This window comes from Porites lutea, chromosome 3 (assembly GCF_958299795.1).
Source record: "Porites lutea chromosome 3, jaPorLute2.1, whole genome shotgun sequence".
Lineage (NCBI taxonomy): Eukaryota > Metazoa > Cnidaria > Anthozoa > Scleractinia > Poritidae > Porites > Porites lutea.
This window is the reverse complement of record NC_133203.1, coordinates 7,623,631-7,651,270: the sequence shown is the minus strand read 5'-3', so window position 1 is coordinate 7,651,270 and position 27,640 is coordinate 7,623,631. Positions and strand designations below refer to the sequence as shown.

The 27,640-nt window shown below is 37.8% G+C and overlaps 2 protein-coding genes across 2 annotated transcripts; one reads left to right on the top strand and one right to left on the bottom strand.

Annotated features, from left to right (window-relative positions):
* Positions 1-116: 116 nt before the first annotated feature.
* On the bottom strand, positions 117-17,961 carry LOC140930343 (uncharacterized). Its single transcript, XM_073380025.1, has 21 exons — positions 17,387-17,961; positions 15,647-15,741; positions 13,658-13,711; positions 12,657-12,729; positions 11,779-11,859; positions 11,540-11,605; positions 10,176-10,240; positions 9,801-9,866; positions 8,890-8,980; positions 7,544-7,682; positions 7,108-7,157; positions 6,867-6,917; positions 5,884-6,000; positions 5,072-5,150; positions 4,928-4,989; positions 4,394-4,444; positions 4,186-4,254; positions 3,327-3,407; positions 2,442-2,498; positions 1,593-1,745; positions 117-618 (listed from the first exon to the last, which is right to left on the bottom strand). The coding sequence occupies exons 1-21, from the start codon at positions 17,813-17,815 to the stop codon at positions 529-531; spliced, it is 2,019 nt and encodes a 672-aa protein (XP_073236126.1). The 5' UTR covers positions 17,816-17,961; the 3' UTR covers positions 117-528.
* Positions 17,962-19,137: 1,176 nt separating this feature from the next.
* On the top strand, positions 19,138-26,758 carry LOC140930340 (reticulophagy regulator 3-like). Its single transcript, XM_073380022.1, has 8 exons — positions 19,138-19,345; positions 19,428-19,537; positions 19,668-19,698; positions 20,067-20,181; positions 21,670-21,754; positions 22,303-22,446; positions 22,730-22,984; positions 23,776-26,758. The coding sequence occupies exons 1-8, from the start codon at positions 19,146-19,148 to the stop codon at positions 24,237-24,239; spliced, it is 1,404 nt and encodes a 467-aa protein (XP_073236123.1). The 5' UTR covers positions 19,138-19,145; the 3' UTR covers positions 24,240-26,758.
* Positions 26,759-27,640: the final 882 nt, after the last annotated feature.

Below are 27,640 nucleotides of genomic sequence, written 5' to 3'. Positions count from 1 at the left end.
AGGACACAGAAAGAGGCAAAAACCATGTAATGTTGACCCAAAAATTTCCTTGAAAATCTTGTACTAAGTTGAAATTTTGAGTTCTATACATGCCCGAACTTCAAAAGCTCAAATTTTGCTTCTGGATCAGGAGCGGCAACCAAAAAACAGCTTTGCGGTAAGTTTTAGCTCTTTATAGCCAAACAGTGACCAGGCAATGGCTAGAATAGCTTCAAACCGCATTTTTCGAAAAATTCCCAGAAGCGAATGGGTTAAAGAAATTATCATTACATGACCGGCTAAACAGTCAGGCAATATGAAGCAAGCAAGCCATGTGCTCCGATTACCTACCCGAGTAAGCGAAATGGACCTTGGCTATCTCACCAGCTTGGAACTTTGTTACCCCAAGTTCTGTTCAGTAGCCGCTTAGCCATAACACACCGAACTCATTAATGACCAAGCTTGTTCAGATCAGGCATACTGACCTCATGATTGGCCCATGATTATTATTATACCTTGACCAGTGCTATTATTCATCCATTATTCATGTCATGAGTCCTCGACACACTTAATAGCTCGTACCTCCACAGGTACTGGTGCATCCACCATGAGCTTCACTCCAAACCATTTACTTTGAACCTAAATACAAAGACAATTTTTTATTCTAAATAAAGTTTGGGAAAATTGAACCAAAGAAACTAAAGGTGAAGTTTTTTCAAGTACTGTTTACAAGTCTCCTTCGTGTTACTGCAACATGTTAAGTAACAAAAAGCAGTTATAAACAACAGTTACTTCACAGGGGGGGGGGGGGGGGGAATCCCTCCTGGATGGAGTCTACCAGAGGGTCTCTCCCCTTATATTACTGCATGAGAAATTTCTGCAATTTGATTGGCTAAGAGCAGTGGTAATCCAGCTTAATTTGAAACACCTACATGTGAAAATTACAAAACTTTTGCAGGTAGTAGTACAAACAAATAATAGCACATAAATAATAATATTTCGCAGAAATACCACTCATAATATTTCAAAATTGTCTCAAATTTCACTCGCCTAAATTATGTATAACAATTTCAAAATATCACTTGTGGTATTTACGCCAAATATCACTAAAAATCATGCCATTACCTATACAAAATGCATGTCTGTTAATAGGCCATTTCCGAGTTCCAAAAACTCTCACTTTCAAAATGAGGCCGAGTGCAAAACCTTTGTTGTGAAAACAATTTTTACTTGCATGAGGAAAAAATCATTTCCTTATCAATGGCTTCGGCCTTAGCCTTGCTTTGAAACAGAGGCTTGAGACAACTCAGAAATGGGCTATTGCCATCACTTTGAGAAGGTTTCAAGAAACACTTCTCTTGCCATAACCCACAATCATGCAAAAATTTTAGTGCTGCTTATAAGTAAACTCAATAGCTCTTGCAAATTAAAATGGAGATAGAGTCTGATCAAAGGCTACTCTCTCCTGGAAAAATTTTGGATCAATTTAGGTTCTGTTTTTTATCCCTTAGGGGAAAATGATGGCTTAGGGGAGGGGTAGGTGGGCAGTTTCCCAGAAACCTCAATGATCCAAAATTTTATCTACTATGATTATTGGAATTCCTTACACATACCTTTTCAAAATGTTCTGATCTTAGTGCTGAATATTCAATCAATATTTCCCGTAATTCCACTTCTTTTCTCCAGTCAAAGTGGGCCAGCTCTGGGGAGAGGTCTTTACACAGATGCTCCAGCTTGGTTTTGGCATCGGCACAGTTGGAATTTGCCTACAATTACAAGAGAACACTTGACTAAAACATCAGTGTCATTGTTACAAACTACAGAATACTCAGAAAGGTTTTAATAACCCTATAAGTCCCAAATACAACCAACATCAACGTCTCCTAACAACATCATTACATTTTAAAGAGAGAAGATTATGAGAGTCAATGAAATGACTGCCAACTAATTCTTTAGGGAAATGTAGTGAGACCAGCCTGGTAAATTTATACATGGATAGTGGGGCTTAAAGGGTCACGTATTCCTTTATCAGGCAATGTATAAACAGTGTCCCACATGTTAGGTTTGAAGAAGACTAAAATTATCAGCAGGAGGGTGACTTCATGTTGGATGTTGTAGCCCAAAAACAAATACAGTCGAACCCCTATTAAGTGGCCACCCTTGGGGAAATGGAAAGTGGCAGCTTAATAGGGGGTTGGCTGCTAAATAAGGGTTCGTCAGGAATTAGTCTGAAACTTACTTGAAATGTCAATTACGCAAATGCAAGTATGCTTAAAGAATTTTAACATCTGTTGTACATAAAAGAACATGTAAAAATTGCACAAAACCAATTTTAAGAGAATCCTGCAAGAAGGTCTCACCATAAACCAGGTAAACTCATGCAAAATCAACTCTAGCCCCAGACAACAGTAAGTATAGGACATGCTATCTTTGAATGCTAAATAGACATGAGATTTGCTCACCTCTGCCCATTTCTGTGTTTGATTGCCAGTATCTGATTCACCTTCTGACAAAGGCTTCTGCGTCAAAAAGAAATTATTGAATTAAACAAAAAAATACTATAAAAAAATTATAGACCTTTGTCACGTAGCGGCCAATTTGTCCCAAGAGATTAAAAAAGCTATGTTTATGTACGGCTAGCCTCGTAGAGAGAAAGAGGCATAAACAAAGCTTTTTAAATCTCCTGAGACAAAATAGCCACTGGTGAGAAAGGCCTATTGTCCTGGAAAACATGTTAAGAGAAAGTCTCATTATAGTTATACAGTCAATTCTATCTTAACAGACACCTCTATCAGACATACACGTAGGTAAAACAGACACCTGCAGTTGGTCCATGCCTTTCACTACTCTAGGCCTTTTTTTTAACTCTCTATAACACGGAAATGTCTCTAGGTCAGACACATAAAGGCGGTTTCAAATGAGTCCATCTTAGAAAGAGTTTACTGTAAAATCAAGTGCATGTTCAAACATCCCCTTGAGTGCTTGTTGAGTTGACCTGTGATAGGCATTGTTTAATATGTTTCAACTGCCAGGGCAAGTAAGTCTTTAATATTTTATTTCCCATCATGTTACTGGAAGATTCCCTGGTTGGTAGTATATTTTTAGCAGATAGTGGGCAACAAGGACAAATTGCTGATGCAAAACAGATCAAGCTTATGATGCAAGATGAGGCAAGCTATTCACTCACTGCCAAACAAGTAACTACAATGATAAAGATTATGGACATGCACTACATGAAGTCATTATGGCTGACAATTTGGTTAACTGATAATTACGTTCCATTAACAAAAATTCACTTGGTATATACATGGCTAAGAAAGATGTTTTTATGTGATATCATCACCTACCTTCATTTGTTCATAAGCCCTCACTTCTTCATCCCAGTACAGGAACTTTTCTACTGCTGCTTGTATCCTTTGAAGAAGTGCCTATTTTAATCAAAAGATATTTTAGTAATAAAGTTAAGTTAAATTATATTAATTTACATCAAATTCAAGAAAACTGAACGAGTAGAAATTTCATTATGTTAACTTAACTTAGTGAATTCACTTCTTATTACTCGTGCAGGAATGCAGAGATGAATCTGAAATCCATGTTTACTAGATAAATGGATTTAACTTTCAAATAAAATTTCCTTAATGGAATCTTGGGGGGTATGCTTGACCTGGCTTGACTGTAAAGCTATAAAATCTTCTTTACAAAGATTCATTGTTTATGACTGGTATTCATCAGATGATGGTGTTGACCAGTGATTTTGCTACAAACAGTTATGAAAAATCATGAGTCCCAGTTTAAAAAAAATGAGTCTGAAATTGAAAATGTTTGGGACTTTATGTAACCAGACAGTTTATCTGAAGGCAGACTCCAAAACTTTATATTACAGTATACTGTATTATTAAAATATAGTCTTTCTATTTTAAAGCACAACAAAGGCTAAAATATGCATTGTTAAACAACAGCCATAATAAATGCCACAGAAATTACACGAATGGGATATTTCTACAAATACACATGTTTAGATCGATTGGTTGATCTTCGCAACCTACGGGATGCATGCCATGAATTATTTTGCGTCTTTGGGGATTTTTATGCGTCAGGGACGCAGGACGCAGTGGTAACAAAATCACTGGTTGACTACAAAGCCAGTAAACAGTAAGTAACTGTAAATGAAACCAGAAATATATATAAATGAATAAAACCACAAACCATGGCACTTTTAACATAGTGATTGACACTCTGCAAATCATTCACAATGAGTTTTTCTTCTGTTGTTTCCTACAAAATTTAAATGAGAGAAAAGTTAGGATGCAAGGAGAGGATTGAAGTATCGGTAACAAGAAACAAGAAATCCCCAGAAAATGCAGATCCACCTCTGAAAATATTTAAATAAAACATATCTTGCAATGCTACATACTCTATTATTTTCCAACTCAATGCAGATTTTGCTAAGAGCTTCTGCAGCTATCTACGGGAAAATTAAAACAAGAACAAAAAAATTAATCAACAAATTATTTTTGCTTGCAGCCCATGCCTGATAACTGATATTGAATTTCTTTGTCAGCCCAAATTGTACTTAAAATCTATTTCCTCATAGAGCCATGTAATAGGTTCTTTTGATTCTTCACCTCTCTAATGTCAACTACTATGTTTTACTTGGTTTTTGCGGTGAAACATGTTTCTTTTGAGACCAGACTGAGTATGTTCCATTGATAAGCGTTGTGAATATCACTTCAGGTTGCTCAAGATTAATTTTTTGACTGGGGTAAATTGAATAAAACTTTTTCCAGTTTAAGCTAGTGTTAAAGTGTGGCTATTGTTTTCAGATGCACGGATACACTTGCAAATTAAATGTACACTTACAAACATTTTATTAAATTGATGCCTTGGTTTAAATGGAGTTATGTATAGCATACACGGAAAAATAAATTAAAACATGGATACAATGTACCTTTAAGTATGTATCTGCTGGCTCACAGTCTGCCAAAGATTTAAACCAAACACCAGGACCATCTAAAAAACAGTAAAAAAACATTAATTACAAGAAACAACACAAGATGCTGACAATGACTTCTCAGCTAATTACTGTTAATACCTGTTGTGTTCTTGTTTAAACTGTCCTGAAGATGAGTTATTAATCCCTCAAGGTTATCAGAAAACTGCCCCAAGTATCTCTATAATTTATGGAAAGAGAACGTCAAAATGATATTTGTTAACCATGAAAATTACAGCTGTAATTATTTAAACCACTCAGCTTGTGTCCATAAACCTAGTGACATGTTACAATCACAAGGCTGTGCTCTAAGGAAAATTCAAGGGAGCCAAGTGCCCTGACCCTGTAAAATTTAGGGTGCCCAGCTTATGATCAGTATGAAAAAACTAAGATTTTCTAGTCACCCAAGAGAAAAAGTAAGGTGCCAGTGGCCAGAGCACAGTCCTGACAAATATCCCAAACTTGTGAGCCACCCCCCACCACCCCTCCCCGACCACCAAAAAGATTATAAAATAAAACAAGTACCACACAAAACAACAACAAAAGAAAGGAGAATGGTGACGAAAATGATAACAAATAAATATACTAGATCATAATATTGACAATTACAATTCAGAGCTTAGACAGATAGACAGGAGTAGCTTTTCAACTCTAAAACAGTAATGGTGTTTATGGTGATGGTGATGATGATGATGATGATGAGTGATGATGATGATGATGATAACCACCATAAAAATGATCAGCATCAGATTTCTCCTTGTAATGGCAATGCTTTATCAGAGTGGTCTTGAGAATTATGGACACTGATCACACAAGATGAATTTACTTTTCCCCACTATTTCTACAGGAAACCAATAAGGAGGCCAAATGAGAATCTTGAGATTGAAAGGGATAATAGTAAGCAGATGACTGACCTGACACTTTATTACAGGAGCATTTTGATCATACGATTCTTTCCTTAAAAATTCATGTTCTGAAGTATCCTCTTTTCTTCTTTTCTTTTCAAGTTCCTCCCTAGCTTTCTGAATATCCTAAAAAATTAACATTAAAATAAATTGTCGTTACTATATAATAATTTATACAGTCAACAATGTATTAAGTAGACCTGCATTGAGCAGTCACCCTCGATTAAGTGGTCACTTTTTTAAGTCCTGAAAATCATTCCCATTATTACTGTAAATCTGACCTGTATTATTTTAGTGGTCACCTCTATTAAGCGGTCATGGCCACCTGTTCTGTGGTGCCAACTTTATTGTTTTCACCTCTATTGAATGGTCACTTTGCCAAGATACAAGTGCAATAGATACGCTGAGTATGCAGGCATTCAGTGGTCTTTTAGAAACTAGACGGATGTTATAGCAAATTGTTACGTATGGTATTTAATGTGTCTTGGCAAGATAAATTGACCAACAAGGAATTATATGGTAATTTACCACCAGTGTCATTGAAAGTGGGTTCAGAAAGTTGAAGCTAACCAGCCATTGTGTTAGACTTTGGCAGCCAATGAGTGGACGCACGAGCATGGGAAGACCAGCTGTTACTTATAAAGATAACCTGAAAAATGATACCAGCTTAGAAAGTGCGGAAGAGCTGAGAACAGCTATGTTGGATAAGGAGACCTGGAAGAGGCATGCTGAGTCGAGGAAGGGCCCTTGCTCAGCCATAGTAGTAGCAGTAGCAAGAGGTAGAAACATGTCTATTAGGTCAACTTTTAGTGTTACGCTTTGTCACCATCTTTTTCTTGATCAACTCTTTGGTTTGTCAAACCTGTGTTAAACAGTCCACCTGTATTAAGCAGTCAGTTGGTCATTCCTATAGGGTGACTGCTGCATGCAGGTTTGACTGCAAACTGTGAGCAGCTGGCAATTTAAAATGAACCAAATGTTTATGGATTTACCTGTCCTTCACCAGTTAAAAACAAGTTCAAAAGACGATGCTTCCTTAAAACCTAAAATGGAGAAAATGTTTGCTATAATGTTAGCATGCAAAAAATATGTCTCTACTTGTGGAGTTACGAAAGTGTTAAGAAAGTGTTATTTTTAATTTTTCCTTATGAATTTTAAACAACAAAATCAAAAACATATATTTCTTATAGACAGACAGTCGAATCAAAGTGATTAACTTTTGACTCTTTTTACCTTGTGGGCACATATTCTTGACAAAAACCTTTGAACTTCTCTCATTTTGCCTAAAAGTAATAAAATAAACATTGTAAGTACAGTCAAACCTCCCATAAGCGACCACCCAGAATAAGAAGATTTAGTGGTCACTTTATATGAGAATTGACAAAACAGAGGGCCTCTTCCAAGAATAGCTCCCGACACATCTACTATAGTTGTGTAGTTTCTTGAGTTTCAAGCTGCTACTGAAATTACTTCGTATACTCAGAGTGGCGTGTTACATACATGTCCTGCAAATACTGTGTCAAGTAGTAGCTTGCAGGAGGTTAAAAACAATGGAAAACTACAAAACAGTCAAGCTAAAATTGGTCGCGGTCACTTATAGGAGGTAGTCATTTACGATAGGTTTCAAATAAAGGGCTTTGACTGGGAAAATTAGGACAATGCCACATACCGTGCAATGAAGAGTGAATCACCATTGGAGGAATAATTCTTTCAGGACAAGATTCTTCAAAGGCAGATTGAAGCCACTCAAAATCAGCCTCACTGCGATGAACCTCATAGTCCGAAAATTTATAGTCTTCAAGGGTAGTCTACAGACAAAACATCACAGTGCAAATTAACGCTAATAAATCACATTAACATGCAAAATTCTCCATACTATCCTCCAATACATTTCTTGGTTTTACTCCCTTCTCCTTTACATGAGAGATGTTGGAAAAGATGGGGGATTAGTGGACTTCAAGAAGCTGAATCCATGGGCATAAAATCTGAGATCTGCATTATGCAGATGTAACTATCTTGCAATCCCATTGTGCAAGGGGATTATCTTATCTAGACAAACAAAATGGTGAGAAAATACCTAAATTTAAAAGCAAAAAAGACCATGCTTACGAAGACTGGCAAACAAAGGAATATTGCAAAATAGAAATAAAAGTAAATGGTGAAATCTTGGAATGGGTTCCCATGGATCAACAATAATTATTTGGAGATGGAGATGGGAGGAAATAAGGAGATTAAGGCTTGCTATGGCAATAAAACGAGCTGTCGAAGTTGAAATTCTTGTGGAACGGTTAAGATCCTCAAGCAAGACTAAGAATTCGTAGAACATGTGTTTTCCCCTTAGCTACATTGATGGCTGTGAGATGTGGACACTTGGAAAAAACAACTTTACAAAGAATTAACGCTTTTGAAATGAAGTGCTACAGAAAAATTTTAAAAATATTATGGATGGAGAACAAAAGAAACAAGAATGCTTTTAAAAAGGCATTAAGTCGAGCTTGTTGCTTGGAGATTAGATTTGTAAATTATGACGCGTTTAATTCTACAAGAAGCAGGATTTCCTTGCTGAGCTGAAGTATTTTGGCCATTTGAAAAGCAGTGAGGGCTTGTGAAAGATCATATTGGAGGGGAAGATAGATGGGAAAAGAGAAAGAGGAAGACTGAGAAGACAGTGGAAAAGGGACATACGGGATGTTTTTGGCAAGTCCCTGATTGGCAATAGGCCATTTACACGATCGCGTTATTTTACTACTAGGACTAGAATCCTCACCTTATCTTTTTTCCTTTCATATTTAAATCTGGTTATCCCAGTAAGGCTTATATAACAAAAGCTCCAATTTGCACAAGACAGCAAACCTTTGAAGGATTAAGGTCATAGTTGTAGAATGATATCATCGCGCAAATACCTTATTGACAGAAACAATTTCCCTTGTGGATTCAAGGATGCAACATCCTATGGGGACAAGCAGTTCAACTCACTCCTTTACATGCAACTGTAGTTTTATAGAAGTTTCTTACCTTTGTTACAACTTTAAAGGTTGCATTTTGCTCATCAGTTTCAGAGCTTGTTACTGTAACTCGCAGTAAGTCTGATGAAGGTGTTATTGGACTGGAAGGAACAATGACCAAAAATTTAAGATTAACTAAAGGAAACTAAAGGAGGAATAAAAAGTTCAAATGCTCTACCAGTGAGGTACAGGATACTCAAGTGAGCTAACTAAGGCCATTAAGCCAGCTTCATGTGACAAAGATCTGGCATACAAAGCTCCTTAAATACCCCATGGCCAGTGGAGAAAAAACAGCAGCTAAGAGGAGTGCATAACCACGACAACCCTGGGAGTGGCATCGAACCAGACACCGTTACACTGCTAACCGGTGACACCTTAGCATACTGGCGAATATTCATCAAAGTGGAGGGTTGGGTACAGAGCAGAACACTTAATGAGCATGAGCAACATAAAGCAACAGTGTGGGGAGCAAGGGTGGTGCATTTGTGGCAGACTTGATGCCCACCAAAGTGACCCAGGTTCAAATCCCAGCATTGAAGCCATACGTGGGTTGAGTTTGTTGTTGGTTCTCTCCCTTGCTCTGAGAGGTTTTTTACTGGGCACTCCGGTTTTTCCCTCTCCTCAAAAGCCAATTTTTTCACATTCCAATTCAATCTGGAACACATGGACACCTTTAAACTGGTTCACAAAAACTCCTAAGTGTTTTGTGGGTAAACAAATTACAATAATATTTACAAATGAATGTTATACGGTGACCTCAACTGAGAATCTGTAAATTCTCAAATGCCCCAGCAAGGCCACACGAGCATCGCCCAAACTCTAAGACGAAGGACCGGTCAGCAATGTCTTGAGTTTAACTGACAGTAAATTTCATTATTTTAGTCACATTTAAACAAAGTGGGATATGAATTTTTAACTCACGTGGTAGGAGTTTTCCCTGAGTCCTTGGGAGAACACACCTTGGAATGCGAAGCCAGGTCAGCAACTCTGTAGCAAACAAGGAGGCCAATAATATTACAAATGAAAATAATATTGAAATAATGAAAAGATGAAATATATGCTATTCATATATCAATGTTGTAGTTCAAATTAAATGATTTCAACCTAGTTTCATCCACTATTTATTTTGTCTTCTAGTCCAAATTATTCATGATTATCAACAAAATCATTACCCTTTTTTGTCTCCCTACTCTTTATAAATAATTCACAATCATAGAGGACAAGGATAAGGGAAACTGAGAATCACACTAAGTTTATTAATAATCATTTCCTATCTTTATGTTAAAAATTAATGACCTCATTTTTTCATGGCAGATTGCACAGGACAACATAAGGTCATCTGAAGAACTGGCGGGTTTAGTCTGCAAACATAATAAAAAAGTTATCATTACAGTAATTAATAATAATATTATATTTTTACTGGTAAGAACAGTCAAACAACAACAATATTATCAACAAAACATTGTATGCTCAACCACCACCTGCATGGGTTTTTGTTCAATATAGTTTAGGACAAAGCAGGTGGTACATTTATTGCTCTCAGCAGTAGAAGAATATTGGCACTTGCTCTGAGCACTCCTCATTGTAGCAGGATGAAGCATAATTATCATATTATTTTCTGCATGTTGAAGTGTTGGTCAGTTCATGGTTTCATTTTGCCTCCTTCTCTTTCCTTTGGCTCTGTCAACACAGTGTGACTGGTGCTCAGATGACTCATGGCTGGGTTGAGGAGATCACCAGCCATGGGAGTGGTTGGTTCATCATCTAAAGGTGATGTTACATGGGACAATTTGCAACGACAATTTTTAGCACACCAGAGCCTTGCAATGTTGGAACATCAACAATGTTGTAACTATTTAACCCATTCGCCCCTGAACCGCCCGTAACCGCCCGTGCGGATCCACGTCCTTTCTATCCTTTGTGACGTCATCAGTTTTAACGGTCAAGGACAACTTTGTCCGCTAACTTGTGCAGAGTGAAGAAATCTTTCAAACCATACCAGAATGAGCACAATTCAGTCAAGGACACTGGAGAAAGAGGCAAAAAACCATGTAACATTGACCTGAAAATCTCCATGAAAATCTTGTTCCGTTGCCCACCTACCTTTCCTTTCACCTAATCCTAAGATCCTAAAAGCTTTCCTAAAAACTATTCCCACCAAAATGAAGCCTACTAAATGCCCAGCAAGAGAAAAAAAATATGAGGCAAGAAAAGCGAAAAAAGAGGGGAGGAGAGAAAGCGAAAAGTAAAAGTCAAGACTGCTGTGTCACTTTTAAACCCAAAAACTATGTCGAAATTTTGCTTTCTGCGCATGCCCGAACTTCGCAAGCTGATATTTTGTATCTGGATCAGAAGGCCATCAAGTGTATGACCTGTAAACCGGTTTTGTGGTACGTTTTACCTCTTTATAGCACGACAGTGACCAGAAAACAACTCGACTAGCTTCAAAACGCGTTTTTTGGCAAAATCTCCAGGAGTGAATGGGTTAAAACAATGTTGCAACAATGTTGTAACGCTTTGTTGAGCTAAAAATCGTCATTGCAAATCGTCTCCTGTATCATTACCTTAAGGATTGGGTGATCACACTTGAGGCCCCCTTAAATATATTCCTGCAGGAACTCATCTTATGTAATCTTATGTAACAAAACATGACTACTTACTTTTGATATGAATCCATTCGTCTGAGGTTTTATTTCTTTTGGAAGTATTTTATCCAAAAGTTTGATCTGTAATAAGGAAACAATAAAAAAAGGAATTGACATCACTTTGTAGGAATACCAGGGCTTTCTCCAAAATCATTATTAGATAAATAATAAAATTATTGAACCTTCAGTAAATGAGACATCTAGGAGAACAGAAAAAGGATAGAATAAATATACGGACTGTACAGAATACATACTGCTGATTTATTGCCTGATTTGTTTATTTGAGTCTTTATGTCTTCTAGCTGCTTTTGATACTTCTGACTTTTTTGTTGTTCCTGTAAAATGAAAAATGGACAAGCAAAACTAGGTCATGCCACAACAGTGCACTACTGACTAGGAATGAAGAAAACAAAAACAACAACAATAACAATAAAGCAATTACTAATAGGCCCCTGTCAAGACATAAAAATAAAAGCCAGATAGTTCACACAGTAGTGATGAAAAAAAAAGTACATAAATTTTTATCATGTGACCCGAATGGCCTTGTGTGCAATTTTGTTGGAAAACAATATGAAAAAAAAAGTTCAGCTTACGGCACTGCTAGAAAAGCATACTGATTGATGTGGGTTTACTCCGTCACAAAAATTCAAACACAATGGTCATGTGATAAAATTCTTATTGACTGAGTTAGGTCAAGCCAGACAGGAAAATATTTGGCTCTCAGCCAGGACACAAAGACCTAAAGCCAAATATCTACCCATCGAGCCCTCTCACTCAGTAAATAAGTACATAGTACGCTAACCTCATTAGCATCTGATGCACCTAAACTAATCACTTTGCATGTTCCTTCAAACTGGGATTTTAGAGTGCAATGAAGAATTTTATTCAGTATTACCAAGACATATTTTGCACTTTGCCTTGACTGTAACTAAATACTTACATTGGAACAACAAATGAGTGGAATAATAACACTCTGTGATAAACCATTTAGTGGGGGGTCCTTGTGTTATTTCATGGACGTTAAACTCTATTAACAACTGCGTCACTAAATGGAGGTTATATGCCTGGAGTATCCAGGGGCTTCCACTTTTGACATAATACTACTTAGATGGATGTACATGTATCATTATACCTCTATTAAAGACTGTTGTGCAATTGCTAGCTCTTCTTTTGAGGTAACCACTACTTCTCCAACAGCATAATACCTATCACAACCAAAACAATTATAGATAATAAGATAATTGCATTGCAAAACGGGTGGACATCAGGGGCAACTTGAGTCATGAACTGAGGAAAACACAGCCCCTGATTTTGAGTTAGGTTTCTTATATCTGTTAATCTTCCATGACTGTTGTGGAAATACAGAGTATGTCGATGCTCTTGGCCCAATAACCACAGCTTTATGTTTACCTTCCTGGATGTAACATTGAAACAACTTTTTAAAAACTGAAAGAAGTAAATTAATTAACAAAAAAAAAGGATGCAGTCAGGGGCACTTTCCATTCAACCCAAAATTCCGGAAATATTGGTTGGTACATCAAAATAAATGGAAAGGACCATTTTGGTTTGGTCCAACCAGAATATTCGGGACCAGCTTTGAAGGTGGTCCTCTTTGACTGGTCTGGTCATTTCAGTTGGTTGGACCGAAAAGTCCCTTTCCATTTGACAAAATTGTTGTCCTCAGTACCACTCTTTTGTATCCTGCTTACAAGAACAATAACCAAACGCGCAGTGGCTTGGCTCGGGTCTTTGCAACTGGAATGTACTGTTCCATTGGGCACGTGGAATTTCCAAAATTTAAAACCAGAATTTTTGTTAAATGGAAAGCGCCCCAGGTATGAACAGCATTAGTACATATTAAAACAATATCATAACCCAATGATATGCAGTAGCAAAATTAACTTTATTTAGCCACACAGCAAATTAATGATAATCATCTGATAAGTAAGTTGATTTCTCATGCTTAGTGGTATTAACTTAATTTTATATTATTTATTAAAGAAAATATTAGCTTCATTCATCAGCCAGTTAAATCAATAAGACTTGGTTAACCACGTATGACAGGGGTGAACGTAAGACGACTGGGTGACGACTGCAGACGTTCTCATTAGAAGTGGCTTGCAAGTATCTTACTGTGATAACAGCTGATGAACTAGCTGTAAATTGTTCTTGTATTCTTGTGCTGACCTTAAAAATCAATAGTAACGTTAGGGAATTTACATCTTAATAAAAGATGGAATATCCAATATCCAAAAGCCTGATTTTCATCATTTAATACAGTCAAATCCTGTTAATACGGACACTGAGGGATCATAGAAAGAGTCCGTTTTAACCCTTTAAGCCCCGATATCTACATATAAATTCTCCATACTGACCTTCATACATTTCCTTAAAAAAATAGCTGTGAGAGTTTGATAACAGATCAAAGCATTTTTTCTTTGGTGATCATTTTATTAACTCTCATAATCATTTCTCTTGGCAACATATGGATATTGTTAGGAGAAAATTGTTGTTGGTCACCATTGGGACTTAAAGGGTTAATGGGGTGTCTGTATTAAGTGGGTTGAATTTAGATAAAATGTATGGGCTTTTGTTCCTGAGGGACAGAGCAAACTGTCCATAATAATTTGGTGTCTGTATTAAGAGGGGGGTGGGAAAGTTAAGTTCAACTGCATAGCCTGATTGTCTTGTTACAGAAAGGGATCCAGGGGGCAAGTCCCGCCTATTAGACCAGGACAGGTAGATTTTCTTCCTAGGCAAGTAACTTTTAAAGCTTACTTGTCCAATGGGAAAGGGTCCAGGCAGGTCAACTGCCAACACAATCATTGACAAAGTGGTCCTGGGCAGGCATAATAACAGAGCTTCTTGCCCAAAGGACACCTGGAATTCAAGCCTTTTTTTGAGCCCTAGGTTAGCTTTGAAAGAAACTGCAATGCTGATAGGCAAAAAAGAACAAAAGAATTCCCCATGACAGTTCCCGAGGTAAGTTCTATGCCTCAATAAGAACCCAAACTGGTTCAACTAATCACAACCAAGTCAATTGTATCAAATACTACACACATGTAGAAGTCAGATGTTGTTAAAATGCTGTTTTAACTTTGGTGCCGCATCATACATACAACTCAGTGGACTTTAAGTTTGACAACACGAAAGGATTACTAGCACTGCTGTAAAATTCAGCAGCACCTTGATGATGCTCAGAAGTTTTATTTCTATCTATCAGTGGTCAAGATTTCTTTACTTAACAATTCATTATACCAGTAACCTATTTTGTGAAAACATAACTTGACTGAAAAGTGACGATTTCTGAATAAATAAACAAACAAACCTGCAAGCACTGGATATAATAATGCAAAACAAAGTCAATGTCTTCATTGTTGTCTCAAAATTATGTGCTGAATACATGGCAAGAGGCGAGATGAGAGGCAGTTGTAGTCCCAGGCAATCTAGTGCTTTGCACTGTCATGTTAAATCACACCTTTTATCTCTGTTTCAAGATGTCATGTACAGTGTTCTCAACCTATCTCACTATCTATAGTTCAAAGCCCTAGCATACTCCAATGTCCTATTATGGTATAGTTCTTTCCACAATTTTTTCACCTTTTTATCGCAACTAGTTTGCAAAAATCTGTCAATACTGCTAGACAGAACGCCTTAAAATCAGCAAAGTTGCCAAGTTTGACAGTGATTTATTGAAAAAGAACGAAGATATAACTCTGCAAAGTCACACAATTTTACAGACAATTGTATGGAGGGGAGCAAGTTTGTTCCTCTCACCACACAAATGTCTGTAAACTTCGTGACTTTGCACATCAATATCTTTGGTCTCTTTGAATGTATCACCTTTAAACTTAGTAAGTTACCTAAGGTCCGCTTTCCAGCACTGATGATTGATATTTGCTTACTGGTCTCATCAAAAGTTTTAAAAAAACCCTGGAAGGGTCTATTCCTACACAGAGATCACGGATCAATTTATGTTTGTGGGAAACTGCCCACCTACCCCTCCCCTAAGCCAACATTAACACTTACTTTTCACTCAGGGCAAAATGTTGACTTAGGGGAGGGGTAGGCGGGCAGTTTCCGAGAAACGTGTACTGATCTGAGATCATACATGGCACTAACCGTTCATGAAGGGCAGCATTCTCCTTGTAAGCCTCATCAAGCTTCCTCTTTAGCTGTTCTACCTCTTCAGCCAGACAATCTCTCTCACTTTTAACCTAGAAAATTAACAACGAATTAGTTTCCTTACAATCGTTGTTGATTTCTCAGTAACAGGCCAAATTGAACTTAGTTTGATGGTAACATCATTTTTTCTTATCAAAAATCTATTAAACATGCTTGTTACTTGGAACGCAAGCATGAGGCACAAGGGATAACCCAAAAGTTTCATTTCCAGTGAAATGAATATTGCACAAGCTCAATCTCATGCACAAAAAGAGGAAAAATTTGTCCCTTGTGCTCATGCCTACGTTTACTTTTTCAGGGTTGCCACTTTCCTGACCTTCTATTAATGAGAAACAATCCATGTTTACATTCTCCTTAGCTTTTTTTGCAGGCCATTGACAGTTTTCTCTTCATTTTCAACCTCTTTCCGCTTTTCGGGGGAAAGAGGAACAAGGAATTTGGAAGAAAGCATTCACAATGAAAACCACTGACCACAACTAATACATGTGTCAGACGTAGAGTGTTAAATTGATTGCTTTGCTTGCTTTGCAGCATACTTTTCATTTTTTCCAAAAGAAAATGCATTTCAAAATCTTGAAGAAAACTTATGAACTATAAACTGAAAAACAGAATTCCCTGAATTTTCACTGACTTTGACAATATCAAAGATTTTCCCTGACTTTTTAAAAAATTCCCTGACTTTTCCCTGACCTTGAAAAATTTTCAGTTTTCCCTGACTTTTCCCTGACTGTGGCAACCCTGTTTTTGGGATGCTTTCAAGGTAAATTAAGGACTCTTCAATGCTTGCTCTTGCATGCAAAATCAAGCTAACCAATAGCCTGAAACAAGAGTATGCACTTTACTTCACTGTGAGAATACATTCCTGACCTCTCTCCTGAAGAAGAACCCATCTCATCTGTAAAATTTGGAGAGGACACCATTTTCCCGCAAAGGCTGTACACAGGCTAGACAAGGGCGAACAGGTCTAGACAACTTATTTTTTAATTTAATGACTCAGACATCTTAGCTCCAGATACTAATCAGCATGGAATGGGGAGTGTTACATGACCGGAAATTAGAATAAACACCCAGTCCTATCCCATTTGCCCTGAGTAACATAAATTTCACACTTTAAAGTTTTAATTTTTTAATTAATTCTGTTAATAAAATCAATATTGAAGAAAAAATATTAACATCGACAAAAACCGGCATCATAAGTTCAATCTTCTCACACATCTATTATTTATGACCTACAGTTTCTTGTTAACTTTTCCGGCTTATGAAATCGGCAAAAAACATTTTCTGCATAGAAAAAAAAGGAAGTCGAAAATACTTTCTTAACTTATATCATATGGAGTTAATTAAGATGATCCCCGTTAATAAAATCTTTTTCGACACGGACAGGTAGAAATAATATATAGCTAAATATAATGACGTAAAGTGTTTGAGTTATGTTTATGTTTTCAAACGGTTTCACAATGAGAAGAAGAGAATGAATATATAAACTATTTAAGTTGTTCCAGAACGCGGTGGGCTTATATAATTACTTGATCATCAGGTATCGAGAAGACCATTTCAAATATATCATTAATTTTGCTATTCTGTTGCTTTTCTTGGAGGCAAAGGTAGTATTGTAAAAGGAATGCAATTGGCACGGAAGATGATATCTTACAAAGTCGAAACTAAAGTTAAGCTTACCTTGAAAAAGTCGTCGTGGCTATCCTCACTTGTAGAAACCAAGCAATCCTCTGATTTCGCCGCTGACAGTCTTCCATTTTGTTTTGTTGTACTATCCATCTCGATCACGTAGTCAACAGGTACGATTCCCCGCTCAATGGTAGGGTAATCTTTAGTCTTTAATAAAGGATTGTTCTTCCAAACCGTCCTCTCGACATTCACCCAATAGTTGTCCCTGCAGCTGAGAAATGTAAAAATCTCACCTATGTGAAACGAAAGAGGATTTGCTCCATCAGAAAAGCAAGCATCTGCTGCTGCAAAATCCCTCAAAGCCTGCAGATATCGAGGTCTCCGTTTACTTTTTTTGCGAGAGGCAATCTTTGAGCTCATTTTTTCGAAGCGATTCTGTAGTAAAAATGCCTCTTGTGAAACTCCCGCCGGCAAAGACATGGTTGCATTTTCGACCGAAAAACACCGTCGTATTATAACATTCCTTTGAAATATGGAACGCCAGTGTAGCCGAAAAGTCTTAATAAACCGCAAGGTCCCATATATTGAAGCTCTCAACGATACTGGCTAAAGTTGTAAACAGAAAAGCCAGGGATTAATAATACTCACCTACCAGACACTCATCTTCCATCGGTCCCAAGAGAAAACTACCCAGAATGCCATATTAGAACGGAAATGCCTTTGCACCCAAACCGGAAGTTGTCTCTGTTCAAGATGTGGTTTACCCAAACAAACTCTGAGATTCACTATCAAAACCCAGAGTTAAAACCGGGATCCGATCGGCTCCTGTTAAAATCCGTAGGGAGGGAAAACACAGACTTAGTTTCGTTAGCGCCCTGATTTTTTAAAATCTTCAAAAGTAAGCACCGGTATCTGGAAGACTGGCAACGGGTAATTTCTTGTTGTAAGTATTAAAATTGGCTGACTTGAACTTTATAATTAAGCTCTCTAAGCCCTAATAATGATCAGCATAAAAGCAGAGTTATCATGAGAATTGAAAAAATGATCACAAAAGATGAATTAAACTTATACTTTAACAACTTCTTCCCACTGCCACAAGAGGAAATGCCTAGGGGCCCGCAACAAATAAGAATTTTAATTTTGATATTAGGATCTAATAGGGGTTAAACTTCATTTGTCAACTGAGTTAATAAGGTAAATTAGCTGTTACAAATCAATTTACTTTTGGACTCATGGCGTTTACAGAGGGGCTGTGCTAAAGACGAGGCAACGTAATAGAATTTAATTTTGGTCTAGAATAGGACATCATTTATAGGATCATTCGTCAGGATTTTGGTCTAGAATAGGACATCATTTATAGGATCATTCGTCAGGATTTGACAAAAGAAGTGCACAAGTATAGAAAAAACTTTAAAAGCAGTACTTCATTTAGTTTTGGTGGAAAGGTCGGTGGAAAGTGGACCTGCGACTACAGTGGTAGTCTTGTATGGGTGGGATCAGGGTGGGTGGGATGATCAACAACAAGTAATCGGCTCCTGTCAACAAATATCTTGTATTGGAAGGTCCAAACCTTTTGCTACCCTTTTTCGGACAAGATTCCTTTTTTAATGTCCTTGATTCGTTTCATTTCACTATACAGAACTATGTGGTTTCGAATTGTTTTTGGAAACAATGGAGCGAACGAGAGGCTTCCTCAGGCCTCTGCTTTGAAGATGTTAGCGTTAGGGGCTAGTCCTGGGTCGAGTGAAGAAGAAGAAGAATGTTTACCATTAATGTTTACCATTACGTCAATTTATTCTGGTGTAACAACATGGCGTCCGACTTATCTGTAGGGGATTCCGTTCCAGATTCAGTGGAACCTGGATGTTCTGACGATCAGAAATACATTGACCGAGTGAAAAAACTTCTAAAGCCCATCGAGAATCGATGGGACTATGTTCAAAGCGTTCTTCTGTGGGAAAAACCCATTCATTCCTTGTGTTATTTCATCGTGATGACAGCACTCTTCGGGTGAGTTGAAGTGCGGGGTTAAAATGCTAGAGAGAGAGAATTCATTTTGTAATGCGCTGACGTGATGTCATCTTGACCACAGTTCAGTGGCAAGTGGACGTTTCCGTTTTCTTCTGCTGCTGGTTGTGATAATAGCGTCATCATTGCTCATAGATGATGTGAGATCCAAGGTGCGGTTGTTGCTACTTGCAGGTACGTCATAAACGAACGAATCCACTTGTTCATCGACTTGAGAATGTATTTCCGACGGATCGGATGTGTTTAATTATAAATGACTCTTTTATAAACTTTATTAACATACTTATTTCCTAAATTCGATCAGGTGGATTTGGTGAAGTCAGCGATGAAGACAGGTAAGCAGATTTTGCGACTATTCATAATATTTTATTGCGCCGCCGTTATTAATCAACCGAAGCTTATATCTTTGCGGTTTCACTGACAGCAAAAAATATTTTGAACACAACCACGACATAAGCTACATTGTAATCATCGTCATTTAAAATAAGTGTTTTGTTTTTGTTTTTCTGATTGCTGACACAAATTCTTGTGTTGCCATAAAAAACGTTTGTTACCGAAACGAGCGAATGTTAAAAGAATTTACATGTACAGTACATTGTGAACCCCATTAATTGAATATTTAATATGGTTAATATTTTATCGCATATATTCCACAGAAAAATAAGCTATAAATCTGGTTTTCTAAATTTGTTATTTATTACAGCCGAGATACAACACTATCTTTTTCACGACTGTGTGAAAGATTGGCAGCAATATGGAGTTTCTTCATGACTTGGTTTGAAAGAGTAAATAGAATGAAAAGTGAGAACGTATACAAGGTATGCAAATATTTTTACCAAAATTATGATTATTTTTAAGCACTTGAGTATTCTGATACCGGTAGCTGGTATCCTTTTAGTTTAGGCAGCAATGTTGAATTACAGTACATATGTGTTTTGCTCTGTCCCGCAGAGGGCAGTGGCAGATCTAGGCCTTCAGATGAGGGAGGGGGGTGGTCATCCAGACCCTAAGGGAGGGGGACCGGTCTCCAAAAAAATTTTTTTCATCCTTTTGGGCCTCAGTTTGGTCTAAATATAAGGGGAGGCCCTGGGTCCCTTCCCTGGATCCACCACTGGAGAGAGAGGGTGGAGCATAGGAGGAGCAGGGGGATCCCTTTTAAAGTGTTGTACTGGTCCTTTGCGAGGGTACTTAAAAAACAGGGTGTAAAGGTAATACAATGTAATCAGGTTTACTTTGTATGTCTCTGAAGAGGAAAGCAAATGATATTAAAACAGCCTGTTCACACAATTCTGCGTTGTATTTCATGATGGTATGTATTTTTTGTGGTTGTTTTGGGGTCTTATAATTGATGACAATCATTTTTCTCCCTCCAAGCTTTTTCCTTTAGGGGATGAGGGTATCCTCCCATATTTAAGTTTTTTTTAAGGTATGTGCTACAGCAGACTTGCCAAACCCCAAAAGCCAGAGATTCTGAAACCAGAGCTGGGAAAAGTAGTGAAAAGTGGGTAAAAAGATAGCAGTAAACATCACGATTTTTCAAGTTAGATTTTTGTTATTTCTCTGTTCTGTCGGTAGCCATTTTGAAACAAGAAGAACAGTAAGTCTGCACATTTGGTGGTAGCAGCAAGTCTCGATAGGCTAAAGAATGTAGTCAAATGTGACCACTAAGCGTTTTCTTTGGATTGAGCTGGCTATCTATTCATATCTAACTTGGAAATGAGCCCTTCAGCTCCAAAATTTTTTTGGAGTTTGACTTTTTGAGAAAGCATGAGAAATGAGTTGCCAGCTGGTGAGAGTGTGAGATAGGTCAGGAAATCTATGAGACTATGAGACTTGGCAAGTCTGCTACAGAATAGGAGCGTCATAGGATAAGATCTCTGTGACGCAAAGCAACATGCACTCTTTTACCAAGTTCCAAAAATTTTGGTAAACCTTTTCTTTGCATGTCTTTCATTTGGAAAGTCAGACAGTGGCAAGGTTTGTATCCTCTTTCATCCGGGGCTTTCGATAAAATTTCAAGTTGCTGAGTATATACAATAAGTATGCAGGTAATTGAACACTGCTGGGAAGTCCTTGTGGTTTTACTTCACACTTAGTGACATCGCTGTTCATCTCTGAGATTCTTGATTTGATTCCTTTGAATGGTTTTGATTTATATTTTGTTGGCATGGCAGTGATATCACAGCAGGGTGAGGCCTTGTTATTGTTTGAGATTCGAATTTTTTCTTGAGTACTAAAACTGTGTTCAAAATTTATAAGTTTTCATTGTAGGTGATCGTGATAATTTTCTACTGTCATTTTTGCAGTACTATGGAGTATTATTTGGACTGTTACTTGTGGTGGTGTTCGCCTACCAGCATTTACCTTTGATGAAGATTTTTTACCTTTGTGGTATGTTCTATCAATAGATAGATAGAAACGTAGATAGAAACTTTATTCAGGGCCGTCATTAAGTTTTGAAGCAGCCGTAGGAATTGAAGATTCACCTGTGTATAACATATCTCACAAAAATCTACAGTGCAATCTTAAGCTTTACACTTTGGTCACTTTGGTAACATCAAATGAGCTCAGCTGTAACCTGTGTTACAGGTTATAGGCCTTAATGACAGTGCTACTGTTTTTAATGTGTCAGAGCTATATAGCTTGGGATACTAATGCAGAGACTCAATCAAAATAAAATATATTTAGTTTAAAAGAAATGATATTTTTGTGATTTTTACAAGTTACAATTATCCTAGTACATAATTGTACATGGAAATTTTGAAGCATCACCAAGGGCTTTGTAAATACCTTACATTTATTTCAAATTTCCATCCCCCTCCTGTAACGAACCTTTTCAGTTCAAGTACCTTTTCCTTTACATAATTTAAAAACTGATGTATGCTTGCAGTGATTCTCTTTCCATCTCTCTTGGAATGAAACTGTTTTGTTTGTTGTAGCTTGTGCCCTGTACTTCTGGCCTTTAATAAAACACCATGGTATACACAAAAGAGTAAAAAAGACCCTGGATCCATTTTATATGCCCTTTGTTGTTCAGTGGCAACATACTCGAACAAAGCGTCAGAGGGATGTCAGTGCAAAAGGTATTTAATTCTTGTTGTCCACTGGTGGTCAGTTAGTCAAGGTACAGCGTATGAGAACTTAAAGACATGATTGCCCATGATCAACACCCACAGAGGGGTGCAAGGTTATTTTCATGACGCTGTGATGGACCATTTTTGGTGTCCCTGAATCGTGATGGCGACATCCCCCCCCCCCCCCTCAAGCAGTCGCCCCTTCAGGCTTCTATGACCCAGGCTTAAAAGGAAAAACTGGCTAGCTACGCCCCTGATTAATCAACTATGTTATATTTTTGTTTTGTACTAGTGATTTCGGGAGAACAACCAGGTAACAGTGATGATGAATTTGCAGAGGACCTTCGGCCGCTTGTAGAGGAGACAACTGTCAATCAAGATGTCACTTTGCAGGAGTCGGAGCCTACCTCATCAGAATCACCCACCCCTGAACCCCCTCTACAAGTCAAGTTTCTTGAAAAAGTTATTGCGTCAGCTGTTTCTCAAGGGCTCAGCTCACTCGCAGATGTCAGTCAGAATCAGAATGATGATGATAGCGCTCAAGCTGGTAAATAATATTTTATTATTTAAAATTTACTTTAATCTCTCTCTCTAATAATCCCCCTGGGGTTTATTTCAAGGTTGTCAGCAAAAGTGGGTTACCATGGTTACCAACATGTAGTGATGCCGCCTATATAACAAGGCATCTGACCACTGTTTGGGGAAAGTGGCCATAAGGTCTCTATTCCTGGTCACTGACACCTATTCCAGGCCAATTTTTTTTTGGGAGGTGGGGTGAGGGTGGGGGCTATCAGAGAAGGGGCTCACAATGTATTTAAACAAGGACAGGCAGTCCTTGGTGTCAAGAAATTTGAGAGCTCTCTTCTAGTGTTTCAACAACATTTGACCAATATGATGGTTGATTCAGAGGTTATAGATCAAGAAATAGTAGAAGGTACCTCAGCCCATTCCTCTTTTATTTTCCCCCCAGCTGTTTGATAAGGCATAATTTGCCTGCATACCAATATATTATGGCCTAGTATCTCAAATAAGTCTGCGAAAACAGCTATACCACCAGTACTTTTCCCCAGCAAAACGATGTCTGAGGAACAAGTGCAGAAATTCCATACTGTCAATGTGTCATGACCCAGATCTGGATGTGTGTGATTGGTCACGCCACAAGAGAAATTTGCTTAAAAAATTAGAAGCACTTCCCAGGTCTGGGTAGTGATACATCATCAGTATGGAATTTCTCTGCTTGTTCCTCAGACATCAATTTGCAGGGAAACCAGTGACGGCATCAAAAATTGTTGGTTGTTTTCTCAGGCTAATCTCAAATGTTTTTTGTTTCTTATCAAGCAACTTCTGGAAATTCATCACCGGATGCTGAAAGTTTTGGCAGTCCTTCCGTACTTTTGGATAGTCTTCAGTTTCCATCCATAAGTCAAGGAGGAGACACTCTCGAATTTGAAGAGGGCGAGTTCATGGAAGGATTAGAATTTCCAGACATTGGGAAAGATTCTGACTCAGAGACTGAAAATGTTCATCCAGTGAGCAGGTCGGAAGTGGACAGTAAACCAAAAACAGTTGAAATTGAGCAAATGCAAACAAAGGAACCCATTGACAGAGTTAACAGTCAGACAGCTTCAAGAACATCTGAAAGTGCATTGACATCATCGGCAAATATGGACGTGTCAGACTATGAGATGTTAGACCAGTCTGAAGCTGAAGGAATGACACCAACAGATGAAACAGACAATGTTGATTCCCAAAGCGGACTGGGATCAGTGACTAACTATGTGGGAAAATGGCTTGGCTACTGATTAATGGATATGGGGTGGGACAAAAAACCTTCTCCCTATATCCACTTAAACAGTGAATAGCACATGTCGTAAGTCAATGATAGAAATTCGTATTCTGGCCAAAAATTACAGTATGTCCTCAAAATAGTGCCCAGGCATTTACCGGTATTTAAATTTCAGTCAAAATGGGGAATGGGAGCACTTCTTTAACCGTTTAAGCCCCAATATCCACATACAAATTCTCCAAACTGATCTCTATGCATTTCCTTAAAGAATGAGTTGAGAGAATTTGATAAAAGCTCAAAGTATTTTCTCTTAGGTGATCATTTAATTAATTCTCATAACCTCATCTCATGAAAATGTATGGATGTCGTTAGGAGAAAATTGCGGTTGGTCACTATTGGGACTTAAAGGGTTAAAGAGAATCACTTAATTAATGGCAATTAATTTCCTTGAGATGTCCTAAGTATTCTTGGTTTGCGTCATGTGATCAGTAGGCCATGTTAGTGGTCAATACAATAATAACAAAGAATACACATGAAAATGGAGTTTAGTTCCCAAAAGAGAGAAATGCTTTTGTTCGTGATCAACAACATGGCTGTTGTGGTCTCACATTTTAACCAGCAGTTGAAGCAAATGTGGATGGTGGGGGTTGCTTGTTTGGTTGAGGCAGGTCCTTGACTACTTGGGAGGCTGGTGAGGGAAGTTAAGACTGTTCAGGTACAGACCAGGCAGCCATCTTGTTTTTGTATGCACCAAGCATTTGGGTTTTTAGTGGTGGGTGAGATCAGTTTCTTGCCTCCTGCCAAACTGTCCCCTGCTCCCTAAGTAAATTTGACACTCGTCCAACATGGCAGCCCGTAATGCAAAGTGTTCAATCTTGACGATATTACCGAAAAAAATAAATTATAGGGGACTGTGAATAGTCTAGGGCAGTTTAGTAGGGCTGTGCTGTAGCTGTAGGCAGTGGCATTTGGCACCCTACTTTTCCTCTTGGGCAACTAGGAAGTCTTGAGCTTTTTCCTATGATTCATATGCTGGACATGCTAGATTTCACAGGTTCCAAGCACTGGGCTCCCCCCAATTTCTTAGTTCACAACCTTGCACAAGCTAACATTTGAGGATGAGAACTACATGATATGAAGGCTCTAATATTATCTACAATTTTAAATGTGCTTGTAGAGATGTAGAAGCTTTTAATAGGTGGGAATATCATATTCTTTTTGGTGATAAGAATATTTAACACTTGTTTTCGTGCTATAGACCTCAGTAAAACTTATACAACTGAACTTTAAACCAAGAACCATACTTTTTGTGACAGACAGTTTTAATAATCTCCTTCAGACACCATGTATGATCCTCTGCACTTACTAAGACCATTACATTTCCAGGCACATAAATTGAAAAAAAAAATGTTAACAGCTCCAAAATATTAATTTTGTTTCTGCTGGACTGATGTTTGGTGGGATTGAACCATTGCTTCTGTAACAATAGGGTTTTCTTTCTCTCTCTCTCTCTAGTGTGTGTATCAGATTAATATTATGTAAGATGAAGTCACTTAGTAACTTTAGGGATTTAATTGAAGGAGTGTGTCAAATAAGTTGCAAGGTGACTCTTGATGTACAGTTTAAAAAAAACTTTCATTCTACAAAAAAAAATTAAGGCAATTAAGAGAGAACTTGCACAAAACCCCTTCTATTTATGTAAATAATGCTGCAAATTTTTGGTTCTCTGGAAACCTCTTAGGCCCGGTTCAAACGTCGCATTTTACATGTACCGAATCTAATGCAAATGAAGAACAATAGATTTTCCTCATTAGCATTAAATTTGGTACAGCTGAAAAGCGACGTTTGAACCAGGTCTTAGTTAGCATCAACTTATTTATTTACAATTTCTAGGCATTACTAAACTGTCACCTTGGGGTGGATGTGAGTGGTTGTTCGATGTAAGGGACAACATATTCGCGATTTTTATTTACTGGTGTTATTTTGAGAGGTTCTACTCCAGTCCTGTCCCCTCTATGTCACAATGCCATGGGGGGACCAAATCTGTACTGGAGAGGGTTTTGTTCAGTTTGGGGGATAGAATATTCTGAATTTTTATACATAACTATTATTTTAATATTAATGATAAATACCGTAAAGTTCCGAAAATAAGCCCCTCCTAATATAAGCCCCCCACACTCGTAACCCAAAAAACCTTCTGTTAAATCGCTCCTCCAAGTATAAATCCCCCCGGGGGCTTGTACTTGGAAATTGTCCTGTAGTACAAAGTAAAACAAAGAAAAACAGTAAATTTCTTTCCAAAAATAAGGCTAGCCGAATCGATTTTGAAATGCAAATTTCCCTCCGTACATAAGCCCCTCAAAAAGGACGTTTGAAAAATATAAGCCACTGGGCTTATTTTCGGATTTTTTCGGTAACATAATCGCAAGGTGTAAACCAGCTTGTTTTAAAATATGCAGTGTGGGCAAGTTTAATGCATTATTTTACAATAATTTGCGGTAATAACTCAATAAAGGTGGTGTTCTTTTTTTCTTACTGTCAGCATTACAACTAAAATCAACACTGAACTACAAAACAGACAGCCAACTGATTGATTAGCCTCTAGCTTGAATACTTATCTTTCAGGCAAGCAAATGCCCGTTATTGCCCCCTCTGACTAGTAACTAGTTTGTTGGTGTTGCAGACAGGTGCAGTCACCAAATTAACGATCTCATACCAACGTCACAAAACAGACAGTACAAAACCAACAATGGTTTCTGCAATAAGAAACACCCAAAATTGGAGAGAATGAAAAGTAAAGTTTCTGGTTTCAGTAAAGTTTAAATAGCATCCTGTGCAAGAAGATTTTTCTTGAGGCTTCATCAGCCTTGTACCCAGGCCAGTTCACGCTATCCGAGTTACCAGAGGAGGCTTCGAACCAAGCACGATAGTGGGAGGGTATCCTTGGCGAATTTTCTTGACAAGCTTGACAAGTGATGTCACACCTGAAATCGCCGAGGACCACTGGCAACGAGGCTGAGGCTTCATGCTTTGGGCAAGGATTTGTCCTCCTATGGCCAAGCCCAAGGAAAACAACTTACCCACCACTACCCAAGCAAAATAATAGACTGGCCTTTTTAGATTTTATGGTTTTTTTCTCTTATTATATAATAACCAAGTGTTGTTACCCCAGAGAACTGTTTCTTTCAAATGTCATCCTATCCATGCGTCTTTATGAGTATTTAATGAACAGACAAAAAAAAAAAAAAGAAAAGGCAATTTCTTTGAGAAGATCACATAGTCTGAGTTGCATTTCTCTTTCCCCTTTTCAATACAGGCTACAAAAGCTCTTTACCAAGATAATCTGCAACAATATTTGCACAACTCTCACAATAATTTGGTAAAACATACTGTTTAACTTCTTGAACAAGAAAACAC

Coding starts and splice junctions, on each gene's coding strand:
- LOC140930343 (XM_073380025.1), bottom strand. CDS start 17,815: ATGTCTTTGCCGGCGGGAGTTTCACAAGAGGCATTTTTACTACAGAAT. Junction 10,241..11,539: donor CGAATGGATTCATATCAAAA/GTAAGTAGTCAT, acceptor TTATGTTTGCAG/ACTAAACCCGCCAGTTCTTC. Junction 1,746..2,441: donor AAACACAGAAATGGGCAGAG/GTGAGCAAATCT, acceptor TTGTAATTGTAG/GCAAATTCCAACTGTGCCGA.
- LOC140930340 (XM_073380022.1), top strand. CDS start 19,146: ATGGCGTCCGACTTATCTGTAGGGGATTCCGTTCCAGATTCAGTGGAA. Junction 19,346..19,427: donor GTGATGACAGCACTCTTCGG/GTGAGTTGAAGT, acceptor TCTTGACCACAG/TTCAGTGGCAAGTGGACGTT. Junction 19,538..19,667: donor GCGGTTGTTGCTACTTGCAG/GTACGTCATAAA, acceptor AAATTCGATCAG/GTGGATTTGGTGAAGTCAGC.